General features: G+C 47.3%; 1 protein-coding gene across 7 annotated transcripts in view; it reads right to left on the bottom strand.

Annotated features, from left to right (window-relative positions):
- The window catches only part of AHCTF1 (AT-hook containing transcription factor 1), a 215027-nt gene extending 196753 nt beyond the window's left edge, over window positions 1-18274 (bottom strand). For all 7 annotated transcript variants that reach the window (XR_013221111.1, XM_077283248.1, XM_077283249.1 and 4 more), the window contains exons 1-7: window positions 18076-18274; window positions 14192-14322; window positions 13424-13677; window positions 13162-13342; window positions 7388-7595; window positions 6690-6803; window positions 6474-6555 (exon numbers count right to left, since the gene is read on the bottom strand). Coding sequence is in view for 6 of the 7 variants with exons in the window: in XM_077283248.1 (XP_077139363.1) it covers window positions 6474-6555; window positions 6690-6803; window positions 7388-7595; window positions 13162-13342; window positions 13424-13677; window positions 14192-14312 (960 nt within the window). In the remaining variant the exon portion in view is untranslated. The remainder of the gene's footprint in view (window positions 1-6473; window positions 6556-6689; window positions 6804-7387; window positions 7596-13161; window positions 13343-13423; window positions 13678-14191; window positions 14323-18075) is intronic.
- Between the last annotated feature and the right edge of the window lie 953 nt (window positions 18275-19227).

The raw sequence follows: 19227 nt of genomic DNA, 5'->3' as shown, positions 1-19227 counted from the left end.
GAGTGTGATATTTTTGTTCTTCAGGAGTGGATGGATTACTGAAGAAAGTGGGCAAGATTATTTCTTGTGACCTGTGGAATTTTTTCGCTACTTTGGGTAGGTAGGAAGGGTCTGGTTTAAGAATTAACTTATCCTGAAAGGTTAACAAAAAAGGTGGAGCTATAGAGAGTGCTTGGATGTCACTGATTCTCCTAGCTGAAGTCAGTGCTACCAAGAGGGCCGTTTTTAGTGATAGACATTTAATTGGTATTGAGTCTATCGGCTCGAATGGCGAGTCTGTTAGGGCTTGTAAGACTAAATTTAAATCCCAGGGTGGAATCCTAGGTATGTTAACTGGATTCATTCTTTCGCAGGCCGTAATAAATCTGGATACCCATCTATCCCCCGCGATGTTATGGCCATAGAGGGCTCCTAGTGCTGAAACATGAACCTTTAAGGTGTTTACAGTTAGACCTAGTTCTCTCCCTTTTTGAAGAAACTCCAGGATAGAATGTATCGGAATCTCTGATGTGTTGGTAGATGTATGGAATTGAAAAAATTTTCTCCATACTCTTGTATAGATTTTTGTGGTGGAGGGTTTTCTACTATGGAGAAGCGTATCAATTAAACCCCCCGAGAATTCTCTCGATCTTAGCATCTGCCTCTCAAGTTCCAGGCCGTCAGGTGGAGATTGTCCACCTGAGGATGGAAAAACGGACCCTGGAAGAGAAGGTTGGGCGTTGAGGGGAGGACCCAAGGATCTGAGACCGACATGGTCTGTAGCCATGAGAACCATGGTCTCTTGGGCCAGAATGGAGCTATCAGTACAACTCTCGCCCCTTCTTCTCTGATTTTGCGTATAACTTGAGGTAGCAATATGATCGGAGGAAACGCGTACGCCAGACTGAACTGCCACGGGGCTTGGAGAGCGTCCAGAATGTCCGGATGATCCGCTGGAGATAGAGAAGCAAATCTCCGGACTTTTCTGTTTTTCCTTGTGGCGAAGAGATCTATCTGAGGACGGCCCCAAAGAGATATTATGTCCTGAAATATTTGCTGGTTTAGACACCACTCTCCTTGTCTCAGGGTGTGTCTGCTTAAAAAGTCCGCCTGCTGATTGCTTGCTCCTCTTATGTGCAGCGCAGTAAGGGATGTTAGGTGACTTTCTGCTAAATTTAAGATTTCTGTAGCAGAAGACATCAGAGTCTCTGATCGCGTACCTCCTTGCCGATTTAGATACGCCACTGTGGTGGTGTTGTCGGATAGGACTCTGACGTCTTTCCCCCGAAGCTGTGGGAGGAAATGATATAAGGCGTATTTTACAGCATTCAGTTCTTTAAAGTTAGAGGAGCTGCCGCTTTCCTCTATGCTCCATGACCCCTGGCAATAATCATTTCCCATATGAGCGCCCCATCCATGAGGACTGGCGTCAGTGGTTATGGTATGAGATGGCGTTATTACCCATGGAACCCCACTCATCAAATGGTTTGAGTCTAGCCACCATTCTAAGGAAGTTAAAACCTCCTGAGATAAGGTTATTTTTGCATTTAGGCGCCCAAATAACCGTCTATCCTCTTGTAAAACTTGATGTTGTAGTGTTCGAGTATGGTGTTGAGCCCATCTCACTGCTGGTATACAAGAGATAAGAGACCCTAATAACGACATAGCTTGTCTTAGGGATATACGCGGATTATTTATTGCAGCTAGGACTTTGTGTCTGATCAGTAGAACCTTTACCTGCGGCAGAAGACACTTTTGAGATATGGAGTCTAACTGGAACCCCAAGAACGCCTGACGGGAAAGCGGAGTGAGTCTGGATTTGTCGGTATTGATTATCCAGCCCAGGTCCTGTAGAGAGGAAATTGCGTGAGCTAAACGATCAGTACATTGAGTAACTGAATTTCCTATTACCAGAAAGTCATCCAGATAGGGCACAATCAAAGTCTCCTTCTGGCGTAGGTATGCCATCACCTCTAGCATTATCTTGGTGAAGATCCTCGGCACTGTTGAGAGGCCGAAGGGTAAGGCCGCATACTGGAAGTGACGAACCTCGTTGTTGATTTTTACCGCCACTCTGAGGAATTTTTGGTATCTGTCATGAATGGGGAGATGATAGTAAGCATCCTTTAGATCAATGCCCCCCATCATACAGTTTGGGAATAGGAGCTTTATAGTGGACCTAATGGATTCCATTTTAAATGTATAGTTTTCAATGAATGAATTGAGTTTTTTAAGGTTTATGATTGTCCTGAAAGAACCGTCGGGCTTAGAAATTAGGAATAGGGGAGAGTAGAATCCCTTACCCTCCTGTCCCACCGGCACTTGGACTAGGACCCGTTTTGATATTAGGGTTTGAATTTCAAGCTCTAGAGCCTGTTGCTGTATAGGCGAGCTGAGAGATGTTATAATATAAGACTCGTGGGGAACACGAGAGAATTTTAGTTTAATTCCATCTCGGATGATATTTAAAACCCACGAGCTAGATGTTATTTTCTCCCATTGAGTGGTAAAAAATTTAAGTCTGCCCCCAACTGGTATATCCTCAGTATTTGTTGTCTTTTGGGGGGTTGGGTCTTCTAAACATGGTACCTCTCTGCTTGTCATCCTTAGGAGTCCATGTTGCAGACCTATCCGTTTGTCTCCTCTTGCCAAACGGCCTCCTCTTAAAGGCTCTCCTGTAAAAGGGAATAGAGGATTCAGGAAAAGCTTTCTTCCTGTCCTTTGCTTTCTTGAGTATCTCGTCTAAGGTTTTACCAAAGAGGTACTCACCCTCACATGGGATTGCGCATATCTTGGATTTAGATTGCGCGTCCCCTTTCCAACTCTTCATCCATAGAGCTCTTCTTGCGTTATTCACAAGGCCCGCAGATCTTGCTGCTAAACGGAGTGAGTCGGCGGAGGCGTCTGCCATAAAGGCCGCTGCTCCTCGTATTAAAGGGATGGCTGCTCGTAGTTTTTCTCTCGAGCTTTTGTTTTCAATTTGCTGGTCTAATTGATCAATCCAGATGATCATTGACCGGGCCGCGCAAGTGCTGGCTACTGCAGGTTTGAATATTCCTGTAGCCGCTTCCCAAGAACGTTTAAGGGATGATTCAGCCTTACGATCCAAAGGATCGACTAGTAATCCTGCATCCTCCACAGGTAGAGTGGATTGCTTAGAGGTAGAAGCTACAGCAGCGTCGACCTTAGGGACTTTGGTCCATGTAAGAAGCTCCTCGTCACTGAACGGATATTTACGTTTTGACGCTGAGGGTAAAAAGCTTCTCTGATCCTGCTTCTCCCACTCTCTTTTAATTAATGTTTTCACTGCTGGTATAACTGGAAAAACATCTCTTTCTGTCTGCCAAACCCGCGAACATTATGTCCTGCGCGGTTTGCGCACCCTTAAACTCTTCACACCCCATGGTATTTCGAATTGACTTTACCAAGTTGTCCACACTGTCTAAGGGAAAACATGAGCGTCCCTCGATCTCTGATGAGGATGATGATGCTGAACATGATGACAGGGAGGCGTCTGACAGTACAGGTTGGTCACTGTCGGAGTCTGACACAAGTGTCGGTGTTTTAGACTTAGCACTACGCGGTTTGTCCTGGGTCATATTTTTTAGCTCCTCTCTAATAATGGCCCGTAGGTCCGTAATGGACACTGCTGTTCCCTGTGTTGTTTCCTTAAAGCAGTCTTTGCAAAGCTTTTTGGGGTATGAGTCAGGAAGGGGCTGGTTACACAAGGCACATTCCCTGTGCTTCGTTTTTTGTCGTTTTTTGCTCTAAGCGTATAAGTAGAGAGAGAAAGGGAAAAGAGAGAGAAATAGGGAGACAGCGTCAGCTTAATAGGCAGAGTTCACAACTCACCCAGTGAAGCAAATAATACCGGATCAGAAGGCCGAGATCCTGTTCTGGAACCGTCACTTTTACGAGCGGTGTCCGAGGATCCTCTGGTGTGATCTTTGGCGGGGGGTACTGGATCTCCAGCTGTGGGGTCCATGGCACCTGGGGATGACATCTCTGCATCGCCGTTCTAATGTTTGTGAGCGATTTAAATAGTGCGCCAAAATTTTTTTTTTTTTTGCGCATGCGCAGATCGGCGCCGGCTTCCCCCGCCTTGGATCCGGCCTGGGCGCCCCGGAAGCCCATGATTCACTTCCGGGGTAGCCTGTATTGCGGCGGTCGGCGCATGTGCGGCCCGGGATTCAGCACCGGGCCGCAATGGAGGATCACCTTACCCGGCTCCTGGACATGCTGCCACACCGCACGCTGGGAAGGACGCCGGTCGGCCCTCCCCGGACCCGGCCGTCTGCCCGCTCCATCAGACGAGGAGGGAGCCGTCTAACGGAACTCCCCCGACGCTGCTTCTGAGCCGCAGCCCCTGCCGTTCTCTCGGACACCGCGCAGGCGGCATGCTAGCCCAGGTATGTTTCCCATAACGAAGTCCTGTCGTTCCCGCAGGAACAGGAAACCTAAACTGAGGAGGAAAGGCGGACCGCCCCCTTTTGTTTCTCAATAGGTTTCCTGTTCCTGCAGGGCGGATCCCTCTCTCCAGTAGGGTGCTGTCGTGGCGAAGAGTAAAAATCTTTTTTTCGAACCTTGTCAATGTCTGGACTAGATTTTCAATTCATTTGGCAACTCATTTGATTAATAAAAGTATGAGTTTTCACGGAAAACACAAAATTGTCTGGGTAATCCTAAACTTTTGAACGTGTGTGTGTGTGTGTGTGTGTGTGTGTGTGTGTGTGTGTGTGTGTGTGTGTGTAATATATATATATATATATATACACACACACATACATACACACACACACTCACCGGCCACTTTATTAGGTACACCTGTCCAACTTCTTGTTAACACTTAATTTCTAATCAGCCAATCACATGGCGGCAACTCAGTGCATTTAGGCATGTAGACATGGTCAAGACAATCTCCTGCAGTTCAAACCGAGCATCAGTATGGGGAAGAAAGGTGATTTGAGTGCCTTTGAACGTGGCATGGTTGTTGGTGCCAGAAGGGCTGGTCTGAGTATTTCAGAAACTGCTGATCTACTGGGATTTTCACGCACAACCATCTCTAGGGTTTACAGAGAATGGTCCGAAAAAGAAAAAAAATCCAGTGAGCGGCAGTTCTGTGGGCGGAAATGCCTTGTTGATGCCAGAGGTCAGAGGAGAATGGGCAGACTGGTTCGAGCTGATAGAAAGGCAACAGTGACTCAAATCGCCACCCGTTACAACCAAGGTAGGCCTAAGAGCATCTCTGAACGCACAGTGCGTCGAACTTTGAGGCAGATGGGCTACAGCAGCAGAAGACCACACCGGGTACCACTCCTTTCAGCTAAGAACAGGAAACTGAGGCTACAATTTGTACAAGCTCATCGAAATTGGACAGTAGAAGATTGGAAAAACGTTGCTTGGTCTGATGAGTCTCGATTTCTGCTGCGACATTCGGATGGTAGGGTCAGAATTTGGCGTAAACAACATGAAAGCATGGATCCATCCTGCCTTGTATGGAGCACCTTTGGGATGTGCAGCCGACAAATCTGCGGCAACTGTGTGATGCCATCATGTCAATATGGATCAAAATCTCTGAGGAATGCTTCCAGCACCTTGTTGAATCTATGCCACGAAGAATTGAGGCAGTTCTGAAGGCAAAAGGGGGTCCAACCCGTTACTAGCATGGTGTACCTAATAAAGTGGCCGGTGAGTGTGTGTATATATATATGTATATATGTGTGTGTGTATATATATATATATATATATATATATATATATATATATATATATATATATATATATATATATATATATATATATATATATATATATATATATATATATATATATATATATATATATATATTTTTTTTTTTTTTTTTTTTTCAGTGGCTGTTCTAGACAATAACAGTTTTGTTTGACCTAATTGGGGCTAGCTCCCTCGTATACAAATAGACAGGGTCTATTTTGTTCAGCTACAAGCTGGACCAGGCTAGGGATGTGTTTATGGTTTTTTTCCAATGCTGTGCAACCTGTGCAAATAAACGTCACATTGCTATAACACAAAAATCCATTGTCTGTGAGAAAGTGGCCTACTCCTCAGCAGGAATCCCTACACAGTATATGCAAAGAATGAAAACCAAAGAAGACAGCAAAGGACACAGGAGAGATGTAGGAGAAAGTGAACAGTGGCCACCAGCTTGAAGAAAGTAAAGACCATTGTAGTTAGGGTGACAAAATAGTGATCCTAAAGCAGCAGTCAAACTTGTCTACATCTATAAAGAAAATAAAGTGCTAACAGTGTAGACTGAGAACAAACAATGACAACGTGTGAATGTTGCAGCAGGACAGTGCTCTGGACCAGAACGGTCACTCAAGGAGGAGCACTCACCCATGCTCCCTAGCAACCAGAAATAAGGAGGGTTCAGAGCTGTGAGGTGCTCAAGAGACCACTTGAGAATGCCCCCTTTAAATTACAAACCATACAGAATACAAAAACACAAAAGTCTTACCTCATACATAATTTGTCCTGATGGTAAGGATTTTCTGTCCCCAAAAGCCAACTGCAGCAAATGAAAGCTTAAATCTCTGCCACTATAGTAAAAAATGTTAAAAGAATATGACATGAGTGGAGAACTAATAAAAGACAATTCATGTCTCTTAATTTTCAAATGTAAAACAATTTTGGGAAAAGGATGCAACGTTAGTAGTAGGATTTTAAAAATTACCTTTGACTTGTTTGAACAGCCCAAAGGTAACAGCAGTTTCGAGGGTCATTCTCAGGTTCTTGAAAAGTGACAGAAAAAACAGGAACTCTTCCCCCTTCAATTTGAACATGGTATCTTAAAAAAATAAATTAAAATACACACATTAATAACTCATTAAAATGTCCTACACAAAGTGACGTGATCTGGGATAAATGTACCTGCATGCAGAGTTGCTATAACACATCATGGCTTCTGGATATCCAGCCTGGGCACACATGATGCAGCGAACAATACAAAGAGCCTGCAGGCACGTTTCACACAGGTTATCATTATGTTCAGATGTTTTATGGAGAAAAATATCAAAGCGCTCAACATAGAGCCCCCAGTGCAAATCATTCTGGTGTGCATTCTGATTTTTCCAAATTCTCAGGATCATCAAAATGCTTTTCAATACAATACAACAGAATTTTAAAAAAAATAAGCTAAACTATTAGCTTTGAAAAGAGATCTATTATACACACACTCACTTTAAATCAAAGTTGCATATTAAATTACCGTATACAGCAACTTGTGTGCCCAGAAAAAAAAAAAAAAAAAAAAATGCGGTATCAATTTTCACTAATAAAATAAAGATTTATACAGCCACAAAAGTGAAGAAACTGAATGAAGGAATGCATTTGAACACGAAAAAAAAAAAAAAAAAAAAAAACATTACTTACTCTCGTCTTAAAGTTTTCATGTTCCATAAAGAGAGGTATCCATCAGAGAACCCAACGGCCAGGTGATTAGTTCTACTTATATAGGTGACTGTGGTGACCATGATTCCAGAAGGCGCCAGTAACTGAAGACATAAGTGTCGTCTCTCTCGATTAGCAGCTTCCCTGAGTTTAGGGATTTCTGCAGGTATACCACTAATGACTTCCAGGTCTACAAATAAACCGTTATAAACAAGTATTTCAATAGAAAGTCTGTTTCCTGTACATACATAAGCTGTTATGTTTTTAAGTGTGAAACTAAACTTTCTTGCTATTGTATGAATAGCATAGTATACATTTGTTACATTTCATCTCTGCTGTTGCGCTCTGATTTTCAATGGACTAAGTGGAGACTAGCTATGATGTCTCCCATACAGACATGAAGGACTCTTGCTCTCCTGTCCCTATGCAGCACACTGACAAAAGCAGCATGGATGATCTAATACAGCAGTACTGAGCAGCTCAGCTGTAAATCCAGCAATGTGCTGCTATATAAAACACTAGAAAATTGCAACCAAATATGTCTGCCTCTATCGTTTCGCTCTACCATCCTCTTTGATTTTCTCCTCTCCAAAAAGAATTTAAGAAGTAAGGCGTCACACTGGCGAGTTTTACGACGTATGAGCGCAGAAAATACACCCGTAAAATACGCATAACACACGGCCCAATGATTCCCATATACATATGTGTCTCAATGACAAAATATATACCGTATATACTCGAGTATAAGCCGAGATTTTCAGCCCAAATTTTTGGACTCGGATTGGGATGAAACCGACTCAGGGCGAGTCTGATCGCACGAATCTCCAGAATGTTTATAGGGAGCCTCGACTCCCGAGGTGTCCAACGACCCTGAGCGGAGTGGTGAAGGAACACCGCACCCCAGCCGAGGAGACTGGCGTCAGTAGTTACCACTAACCAGCGGATCGGGAGAAAAGACTTCCCCTGGAGGAGAGATGAACCCAGGGTCCACCATACAAAGGATTGTCGTATCCGCGGAGACAAAAGGGCATGGACGATCGAGGGATAAGAGACTTCTGTCCCAATTGTCCAGCAGGGCCTGTTGCAAGGGGCGAAGATGGAGTTGGGCGAAAGGGACCGCTTCTATTGCAGCTACCATTTTGCCCAGGATCTTCATGGCGAACCGAATGGGTCGCGGGCGAGGGTGGGAGAGCGTCCGAGCTCCGTGCTGAAGCTCTAGGGCCTTGGACCGAGGAAGCAAGACCAGACCCCTTGAGGTGTCCAGGATCATGCCCAAAAAGGAGATCCGTCGGGCAGGAACGGGGGAGGACTTGTCCAAGTTGATCAGCCAGCCCAGGCGTGAAAGAATCCAAGGTAATGTGGACGCTTGCCTCGCAAGCCTGAAAAGACGGACCCTTTATGAGGAGGTCGTCTAAGTAAGGCAAAACGACCACTCCTCGAGAATGAAGAATGGCCATGACGGCCGCCATGACCTTCGTGAATACCCTGGGCGCCGTGGCAAGCCCAAAGGGTAAGGCCGTGAATTGGAAGTGGTCCTCTAGGATGGCAAAGCGGAGGAATCTTTGATGCGGCGGGAATATAGGAATATGGAGGTAGGCATCCATGATGTCTATCGAAGCCAGATATTCCCCTCTTTCCATTGAGGAAATGACCGACCGAAGCGATTCCATCCTGAAGTGCCGTACCTTTACGCACTTGTTTAGGAGCTTCAAGTCCAAGATGGGGCGCACTTTTCCGTCCTTCTTTGGTACGACGAAGAGGTTTGAGTAAAAACCTCTGAACCTCTCGTGTTTCGGAACCGGAACAATGACCCCACTCTGGCGGAGGGACTGAATGGCGCAAAGAAGGGCGCGAGACTGAGCCCCCTAACTGGGGAGGCGAGAAGGAAAAAAACCGAGCTGGAGGGGAGGTAGAGAACTCTATTTTGTAGCCAGACGACACCAGATCCCTGACCCATTCGTCGTGGATGACGGAGAGCCAGGCTTGCTGAAAAAGAAGTAGACGTCCGCCTACTTTGGTGGTGTCGACAGGAAAAGTTCCCGAGTCATTGCGAAGGGAATCTGGCAGGTCTGGACCCTCTGGTCCTGGGTTGCCTAGGCTTGCCTCGCCAGGACTGGTTTGGCCTGAAAGAGGGGCGAACGTCTCTGTCTGAGCGAGCGGGTCGGTCCGATCTGGAAGAGGCGGCAGGCTAGGACCAGGCTGGACTGCTACGAAAGGGCCGAAAACGAAAATATGGTTGGCGCTGGAAAGCAGACTTGGGCCTCTGTTGGGGAAGGAACTTGCTCTTTCCCCCTGTAGCGTCCGAAATAAGCTGGTCTAGCTTTTCTCCAAAAAGACGCCCGCTCTGAAAAGGAAGGGAAACCAGAGACTTTTTAGAGGAGGAATCTGCACGCCACTGGTTCTTCTGATGGTGATGGCGTTTGAAGCCGCCGTAGCTGCACAGTTCGCTGCATCGAGGGATGCGTACATCACGTAATCACCAGCCATGGCAATCTGCTTGGCAAGGTCCGCCACCTCAGACGGGAGAGCCTGTTCCCGTACCGATTTTGCTAGAGCATCTGCCCAGGAAACCATCGCCTTGGCCACCCAAGCCGCGGCAAAGGAGGGAAATAGAGAAGAACCAGAGGCTTCGTAAACAGAGCGAGCTAGGGAATCTAGGCGACGTTCCGTGGGGTTCTTAATTGAAGAGCCATCTGGAACGGATAAGAGTTTTTGAAGCTAGGCGCGAAACCGGAGGATCTACTAATGGGGATTCCGTCCAGTCTTTAACAAGATCTGCGGAAAATGGATACTTCGATTCCAGGGCCTTTCTGCCCGTGAAACGCTTATCCGGACGCTCCCTATTGTCGCCTGACTATATCCAGGAAATCTGGGTGAGAGGCGAATGTCTTATGGGAACGCTTGGCTCTAGTAAAGGAGACAGTAGTCCGGAGTCGAGTTAGGGTCATCTTCCACTTTGAGGGTGTGATTGACTGCCTCAATGAGAGAGTCAACTGTAGATCTAAACTCCGGAGCATCCGGGTCTAAGGATGCATCAGACTCATATACCGAGTCGTGAACGCTACGAGCCCCTAGAGAGGGTGAGCGAGAGGTGGAGCTGCCAGAACCTGATTGGTGAGGAGAGCGCTCAGGAGAGGAAGTGCGGATCCGTTTTCTGGATGACCGTGCCTCTTTCCAGAGAGCGGCCCCTGCTGGCCGACGATTCCCGTTACAAAAGGATCTCTTAAACCATGAAAAGGACTACCCCGCTCCCCAGAGGGGTTCTGAATGGATTTGATGGCATTGGCTAAAAAATCCACGGACTGAGATAGTGAAGCGACCCACGCAGGGGGACTAGCTACCCCGGGGGCGGTGGTACACGCAGAAAAAAAAGGTAGTATGCACCTTTGAGGCGGCTTTAGATCTTGTCTGGGACATGATGTACCCTAATGTAAGATAGACCACAGGGTCTATAACTAAGGAAGCGAGGGCGTACTGCAGGGGAGAACCTGACGTGGTCTCCTTACCCGAGGTCCTGTGTCCCGTAACGAGGGGGAGAGAGAGTCGGCAGTAGCTGGTGACGGTCGGCGAACAAAACGCTGCACGTGCAGGAAGCTGCGGCTGGAACGCTGGAGCGTGCAGAGGAGAATCCAAGATGGCCGCCGAGATTAGAGAGGGGAGATCTCACAGCCGGTGAGAAGCGCCAGGACCAGGGGGCGGCGCCGCAGGATGACGCGAACAGGGGGGCGGAGTCTATCGGGATGCGGCCTGTGCTAGGCCGAAGACGAGGGCTAAATTTGCGGCTTCGGCCCGGCACGCAGCCGCTGGATGCCGGAGGCTAAATGGCCCAGGGAAAAACGTGCCGCCGGTAAAAAGGAGCCCTCCGGACCGCAAAGCGGCCGACCCCCCCCCCCCCCGAGGCACTTACCCCGAAAGGTGGGAGAAAGTGAGTTGTTGCCCACAGGAACCTGTCCGGATCTCAAGAATGGGACGGTGCAGGGAATGGGGAGCCTCCATCCACCATCCCCTGAAAAGGGGGGTGAAGAGGAAACCGTCCGCCTCCTGTCATCATCCGCTCTTTTTCAGTGGTGATGCAGTGGGGGCTGCATGGACGCCATGGTGAAAGAATGCCTCTGTACAGCCGAGGGCGAAGCCTGGTGGGCAGGGCAGATGTCCGGCAATGAAAGGCCTGGCTAAAGAAGAGGATACTGGAGGTAAACAACACCAGTGCTCGTCTGAGAGTCGGGGGGAGATCGGTGCCCTTGAAGGGGCCCGTCGCCCCAAAGGGTTAGCTCAGGCAGTGGCATCCCACGTCGCAGGAGAGGATACGGAGAGGTGAAACTCCCGTTCTCGCCTGTTGTTGGTTCGGGGGAGATCGGAACATGAAAGAATCCGTCGCCCCCTTCGTCCGGAATAGAAAGGTTAAAAATTCTAGTGTGCCTCCTATGGACACTAAGCTTGAACTGGGTCTCTGGAAGCCAGCATGAGGGTGTATACTGCAGGGGAGGAGCTAACCTTTTTTTTGTCTCAGCTTAGTGTCAGCAGCATAACACCCATGGTCCTGTGTCCCCCAATGTGGCGATGGAGAAATAGCTAACATTTCCCACATGTCTACTTTACATCAGAACACTTTTTTTAAGCATTTTTTTGTTAGAAGTTAGAATCGTTCGAAGCTGATCAGCAATTTCTCAGTATTCCAACAATTTACAAAGCTTTATTTATTTACCCTTCTGGTGCTTCACAGGAATAAATGGAATGTGGAAGGAAAAAAAAGTGAATATTTTCCTTCCCCCCCCCTCACAAAAAATTATTGTTATAGCGCCATTTATGTCATGGCGCTTTACATGTGAAAAGGGGTATAAATAAAACACAAGTACAAAAATCTTAAACAATACAAGTGAATACTTGTACAGGAGCAGAGAGGACCCCACCCACGAGGGCTCACACTGTTTCTTTAGCCCCGAATGTTTTACTTTCACAAAACAGGAGAAAATGGACCCCAAAATTTTGTTGTGCAATTTCTGTTGAGTACACCGAAACCCCATATGTGGGGAAAAATATGGCCCTGATCGTGTTCTCCCAAGTTCTCAGCTGCTTCAGGTAGCTAAAACCCCGGAGATTTTCTGACGCTGGGTGGTGCTATAACTAACCTTATTCCCCATGGCCGTTGTAAAACAGCAATGAGCAAATAAGGCCCTTTAACGGCCATTTTAATGCGTATCAGCAGTCATTAAGGGGTTAAAGGACAACATGAAGAGATCATAAAAACCATGAGGAATGAACACAAACAGAAAATTGGAAAAACACAAAGATATTAATGGATTTATGTTAAGCTGTTTCTTGAAATCACAAAAGGGAATTCCAAACCAAGTAAATGACATTGCTGATATGCCACCAGTTAATCTCTTGGACCCTACCCAATTCTCAGGAGTATGCAGTTGGGGCTGTGTTTTTCATTATTTTATTTCCTGCACAAAGGTAGTCCTGGTATCTCAACTGTCCTAGGAAAGGCAAAGAGCTGCATTCACTTGAATTGAGATGTGCAGCAGGTGGCTCCACACCAATGTTCAGAGAGAAAATGTTATTCCTGGGATTGTTGAGTGCTCCAAAGGTCCGACCTCTATTGATTATTTAGTGCTGACAAATCCTAGTAATATGCAATCACATATATGTGATCACCACTTAACACACCTTGAACCTACAAGATTTACATTACATTACAGATTTAGTATTGTTGAAATACATTTTAAAAAATCCTGATTACGAAAGAAAAATACCTGATGCTTCCAACTCATCTTGATTGCATGATATATCATCTAAACATAGATCAATAAGAAGAACATGTCCAACATCTGTAACCACAGCTGCAACGCCAAAGAACCATCTTAGACTCTGGTGTAAATGCTGAGTAGTTGCACTGGCTCCACCATCATTTACTAAAGGTTCAACAGCAGTTACCTGAAAAAGGAAAATATACCGGTAATAATCATTTTTTCCCAACAAGGACTGAGCAAATTTAACAAGTCTACAAGTGCGTACCGAGCCAGGGAGCACGACGGATTTAACAACTTTTGAAATGCCAACATCATACAAGCAAAGAATACTTCCTTCTGCTTCAACCAGACCCACAAGAAGTCCAGTCTTCTTCTGCCATGAAAACTCTTTAACAGCGACAACAGTGGGAGGTCTTTCAGTCACTGTGCTAAAACGGTATGCAGAAAGTCTTTCACCCGTTACAGAATTGGTAACTTCAAGCTGGGGTCCACATGCGAGCCAAGCTAGCCCAGCTCTCCCTTTAAAGAAAAAATAAAAATTAGACACATGCACTGCCAACCTATTGTGAGCATGTAACACTTCATAGTTGTTAATATTAAAAAAAAAAAAAAAAAAAGCAAATTAAAAATTAAGTTTTTACAAGAAACACTCAGCATATTCCCACACAAGAGATATAACTGCATAATAAAGGGGATAATTCTTAGATTCGGGTAAGTCACAACGGTATTTTACAGTCCGTATATGAAACAAAGACTGACTGACCCAAACTTAGAACTGAAGACATGAGGCTGTAAGCCAAGGTTAGGAAGCCTGCCACTAGGTCAGGCATTGCAACCCAAATACGGACCATAACATTTGCTCGTGTGAACACGGCCTTAAGTCCTACTTCACCCCTACAAATCAAACAATCGCCACTTAACAGGAAATATTTTTGAAAACTAGAAAAAAAAAAAAAAAAATTACCATTCATTTGGTAAACTAATGAAAAAACAGACCATTATTATATTAGCTGTGTAATACTGTATCTCTTGCCTGTGGTAAACTTTGCACACAAGACAGATTCCAGGTTAATTTCATCCTCCTGAAGAGCTTCTATTGTGGTCTCCGGAAATTGAAGCAAGCTGCTAGTTACTTGTGCCTCAAGTTTTTGCATCTTAAGTTTTCTTTCGGAAGAAATACAAAACAAATAAGAATTAGATATTAAACAAAGAAAATGGCTTTATTCACACATTACACCATTACATTTGCACAGAAAGAACACTCCAGTCATATGCACCTGTAACAACACAGCATTTAATCTTAATTACCCAGACAAGTATTTTCAGTAGGCCAGGAGACATAGGCTTCTATCCTTGTTGACATGTGAATTTAAGTATTTCTTTGGTTGGTCAAGAAATACAGACTATTGTTGGTAAAAGCTGGATGTTGACTTTTGAGTTGCTGTTTGCTGCAACTCATTGTCTGCTATTTTTGAGGCACAGGGACATTGTTCAATTACCCTATCAATATTTGCTAATTTGTTGATTACTCATGCTGGACAAATTAGGCAGATTGACTAAAGTGAACCTGTCAGCAGGATTTTGCTCAGTAAACTACAGACACTGTCAGGTTGGCGGTGTTATACCGATTAAAACTGATACCTGGGTTGATGAAATCCATCTTATAATTTAATCTTTATTTGTAATTTCACTTAATAAGATTCTCGTGCTCGGGATGGGGCTGTGGGGGAGGAGGTCTTTATGTGGTGCTCTGCTTACATATTCATCTGTATGGCTTATGACAGGTCATCGCTCCTTCACTGACCTGCCCTCTATTTTACATACTGCATAGAACAGAACAGCCTTGGCGCATCCCCTGTACTCCTTCCGGTTATGAAAACTTCATATGGCGAGTTTTCATGAGCCACTGAGCGGATCCCTTCACATCAGGCATCATATCAGCATCACAGCGCCATTATGGCCAAGCCTTTAGTTTACAGGGATAAATCCTGCTAACAGGCTCGCTAAGTGAGGGAGGTAATGTCTAGGCAGGAGCCTGTTACAACCATCTCTTAGGACTGTCACACTTACAGACCAGTAAGCGGAGTATGTGGTGCTGCCAGGGCGATGGTCACACTTACAGGACAGTCAGCAGAGTATGTGGTGCTGCCAGGGCGATGGTCACACTTACAGGACAGTCAGCAGAGTATGTGGTGCTGCCAGGGCGATGGTCACACTTACAGGACAGTCAGCAGAGTATGTGGTGCTGCCAGGGCGATGGTCACACTTACAGGACAGTCAGCAGAGTATGTGGTGCTGCCAGGGCGATGGTCACACTTACAGGACAGTCAGCAGAGTATGTGGTGCTGCCAGGGCGATGGTCACACTTACAGGACAGTCAGCGGAGTATGTGGTGCTGCCAGGGCGATGGTCACACTTACAGGACAGTCAGCAGAGTACGTGGGGCTGTCAGGGCGATGGTCACACACAAACCAGTCAGCAGAGTATGTGGTGCAGTCAGGGCGACGGTCACACTTACAGGACAGTCAGAGTATGTGGTGCTGCCAGGGCGATGGTCACACTTACAGGACAGCCAGCGGAGTACGTGGTGCTGTCAGGGCGATGGTCACACTTACAGACCAGTCAGCAGAGTACGTGGTGCTGTCAGGACGATGGTCACACTTACAGGACAGTCAGCGGAGTACGTGGTGCTGTCAGGGCGATGGTCACACTTACAGGACAGTCAGCAGAGTATGTGGTGCTGCCAGGGCGATGGTCACACTTACAGGACAGTCAGCAGAGTATGTGGTGCTGCCAGGGCGATGGTCACACTTACAGGACAGTCAGCAGAGTATGTGGTGCTGCCAGGGCGATGGTCACACTTACAGGACAGTCAGCAGAGTATGTGGTGCTGCCAGGGCGATGGTCACACTTACAGGACAGTCAGCAGAGTATGTGGTGCTGCCAGGGCGATGGTCACACTTACAGGACAGTCAGCAGAGTATGTGGTGCTGCCAGGGCGATGGTCACACTTACAGGACAGTCAGCAGAGTATGTGGTGCTGCCAGGGCGATGGTCACACTTACAGGACAGTCAGCAGAGTATGTGGTGCTGCCAGGGCGATGGTCACACTTACAGGACAGTCAGCAGAGTATGTGGTGCTGCCAGGGCGATGGTCACACTTACAGGACAGTCAGCGGAGTATGTGGTGCTGCCAGGGCGATGGTCACACTTACAGGACAGTCAGCAGAGTATGTGGTGCTGCCAGGGCGATGGTCACACTTACAGGACAGTCAGCAGAGTATGTGGTGCTGCCAGGGCGATGGTCACACTTACAGGACAGTCAGCGGAGTATGTGGTGCTGCCAGGGCGATGGTCACACTTACAGGAAAGTCAGCGGAGTATGTGGTGCTGCCAGGGCGATGGTCACACTTACAGGACAGTCAGCGGAGTATGTGGTGCTGCCAGGGCGATGGTCACACTTACAGGACAGTCAGCGGAGTATGTGGTGCTGCCAGGGCGATGGTCACACTTACAGGACAGTCAGCGGAGTACATGGTGCTGTCAGGGCGATGGTCACACTTACAGGACAGTCAGCGGAGTACATGGTGCTGTCAGGGCGATGGTCACACTTACAGGACAGTCAGCGGAGTACATGGTGCTGTCAGGGCGATGGTCACACTTACAGGACAGTCAGCAGAGTACGTGGTGCTGTCAGGGCGATGGTCACACTTACAGGACAGTCAGCAGAGTACGTGGTGCTGTCAGGGCGATGGTCACACTTACAGGACAGTCAGCAGAGAACGTGGTGCTGTCAGGGCGATGGTCACACTTACAGACCAGTCAGCGGAGTACGTGGTGCTGTCAGGGCGATGGTCACACTTACAGGACAGTCAGCGGAGTACGTGGTGCTGTCAGGGCGATGGTCACACTTACAGACCAGTCAGCGGAGTACGTGGTGCTGTCAGGGCGATGGTCATACTTACAGGACAGTCAGCAGAGTACGTGGTGCTGTCAGGGCGATGGTCACACTTACAGGACAGTCAGCGGAGTACGTGGTGCTGTCAGGGCGATGGTCACACTTACAGACCAGGTCAGCGGAGTACGTGGTGCTGTCAGGGCGATGGTCACACTTACAGACCAGTCAGCAGAGTACGTGGTGCTGTCAGGGCGATGGTCACACTTACAGGACAGTCAGCGGAGTACGTGGTGCTGTCAGGGCGATGGTCACACTTACAGGACAGGCAGCGGAGTATGTGGTGCTGTCAGGACGATGGTCACACTTACAGGACAGTCAGCGGAGTACGTGGTGCTGTCAGGGCGATGGTCACACTTACAGACCAGTCAGCGGAGTACGTGGGGCTGTCAGGGCGATGGTCACACTTACAGACCAGTCTGCAGAGTATGTGGTGCTGTCAGGGTGATGGTCACACTTACAGGACAGTCAGCAGAGTATGTGGTGCTGTCAGGGCGATGGTCACACTTACAGGACAGTCAGCGGAGTACACTGTGCTGTCAGGGCGATGGTCACACTTACAGGACAGTCAGCGGAGTACGTGGTGCTGTCAGGGTGATGGTCACACTTACAGGACAGTCAGCGGAGTATGTGGTCCTGTCAGGACGATGGTCACACTTACAGGACAGTCAGCAGTGCCAGCTGCCAGCACTGCAGTGACAATCCCCCTCCAGGGAGGATATAGAATGCAGTGTTCGTGTGCAGAGCCCGGGAGCCACGTGGCTGGAGAGATATGACAGCTTTCTCTGTGGTCTTTCCCGCCTAGAGGGAAAATCTCGCGGTGAGGAGTCTGCCATGACTGACCCAGGGCACGGTACCCGAGGCCAGCAGCGTGCACACTGCCTACCCGACAAGTCCGGCTCTGCTCCTAGTCCAGGCAGTGACACGCACGATAAACCGCGCACGTCGTCCCCTCTGCTTACCGTGAACACTATGTAGCAGCCGCCCTAAACCAACTTCTCTCCCCAGCGTCACACTGCGAGCAGGCCTGTTACACACACGGGATCACCACAGCCACCATCTCTGATTACCAAGCGCCGCCCCTTCCTCTTCCCCTGTGTACGTCACGGCAAAGTTTGTCTGTAGAGCCGAGCGTGCTCCGGAAGACAGGGGCGTGAGTTCAAAGCAGTCCTGCCATTGGTTGGTTTGTTTTCTATCATGGGGACGTCACAGAGTGCGTGCGCCCGCCACGTTACGTCACTAAATCTCAGTAATGGCGGGATTTTGTGTTTCAAACTATGCACGTACTAGCCACGTACGTGAGCTGTCAGCGGCTCGTGTGGAAATACCTCAGAGGGGCAGCTGTGGTACACGGACGGCGACATTGTGGCCAGTGTAAGCCGTAACCTATGTCTGTACTGTGCGTAACCCGCACACAGCCAGCCATGTCCATGAGAGACTAGTATAGGCCACAGCGAGTCACGTGACACATGCGATAAAGCAGAATAGTACCATCCCGGCATAGTGACAGAAGGGAGGCGAGCACCACATGAGGGAGGTGGGAGGCATGGCGTAATGTCTGCACCCCGGGGTCCCACTGGCTTTGTGGCTTCCAAGTTCCTCAGGGGTAGCGTGGTGCAGAAACAAAAAAGTGGTCAATCCAAATTGCTGTTATTAGTCTGTTGGAAAAAAAAAAAACTCGTGTGATACTTAAAATATTTCTTACAGCATAAGGGAGAACAAATTTTTATTTATATATTACTGGTCCCTTGTCATATAAAAATTGGGAAAAGCAGCCATTTTCCATTATTTTCCCAGCAATATCATCCACATATACAGTACAGACCAAAAGTTTGGACACACCTCATTTAAAGATTTTTCTGTATTTTCATGACTATGAAAATTGTACATTCATACTGAAGGCATCAAAACTATGAATTAACACATGTGGAATTATATACTTAACAAAAAAAGTGTGAAACAACTGAAAATATGTCTTATATTCTAGGTTCTTCAAAGTAGCCACCTTTTGCTTTGATGAGTGCTTTGCACACTCTTGGCATTCTCTTGATGAGCTTCAAGAGGTAGTCACCGGGAATGGTTTTCACTTCACATGTGTGCCCTGTCAGGTTTAA

Source organism: Ranitomeya variabilis, chromosome 2 (assembly GCF_051348905.1).
Source record: "Ranitomeya variabilis isolate aRanVar5 chromosome 2, aRanVar5.hap1, whole genome shotgun sequence".
Lineage (NCBI taxonomy): Eukaryota > Metazoa > Chordata > Amphibia > Anura > Dendrobatidae > Ranitomeya > Ranitomeya variabilis.
Note: the sequence above shows the minus strand (reverse complement) of the source record. Positions and strands in the feature narration are given on the sequence as shown.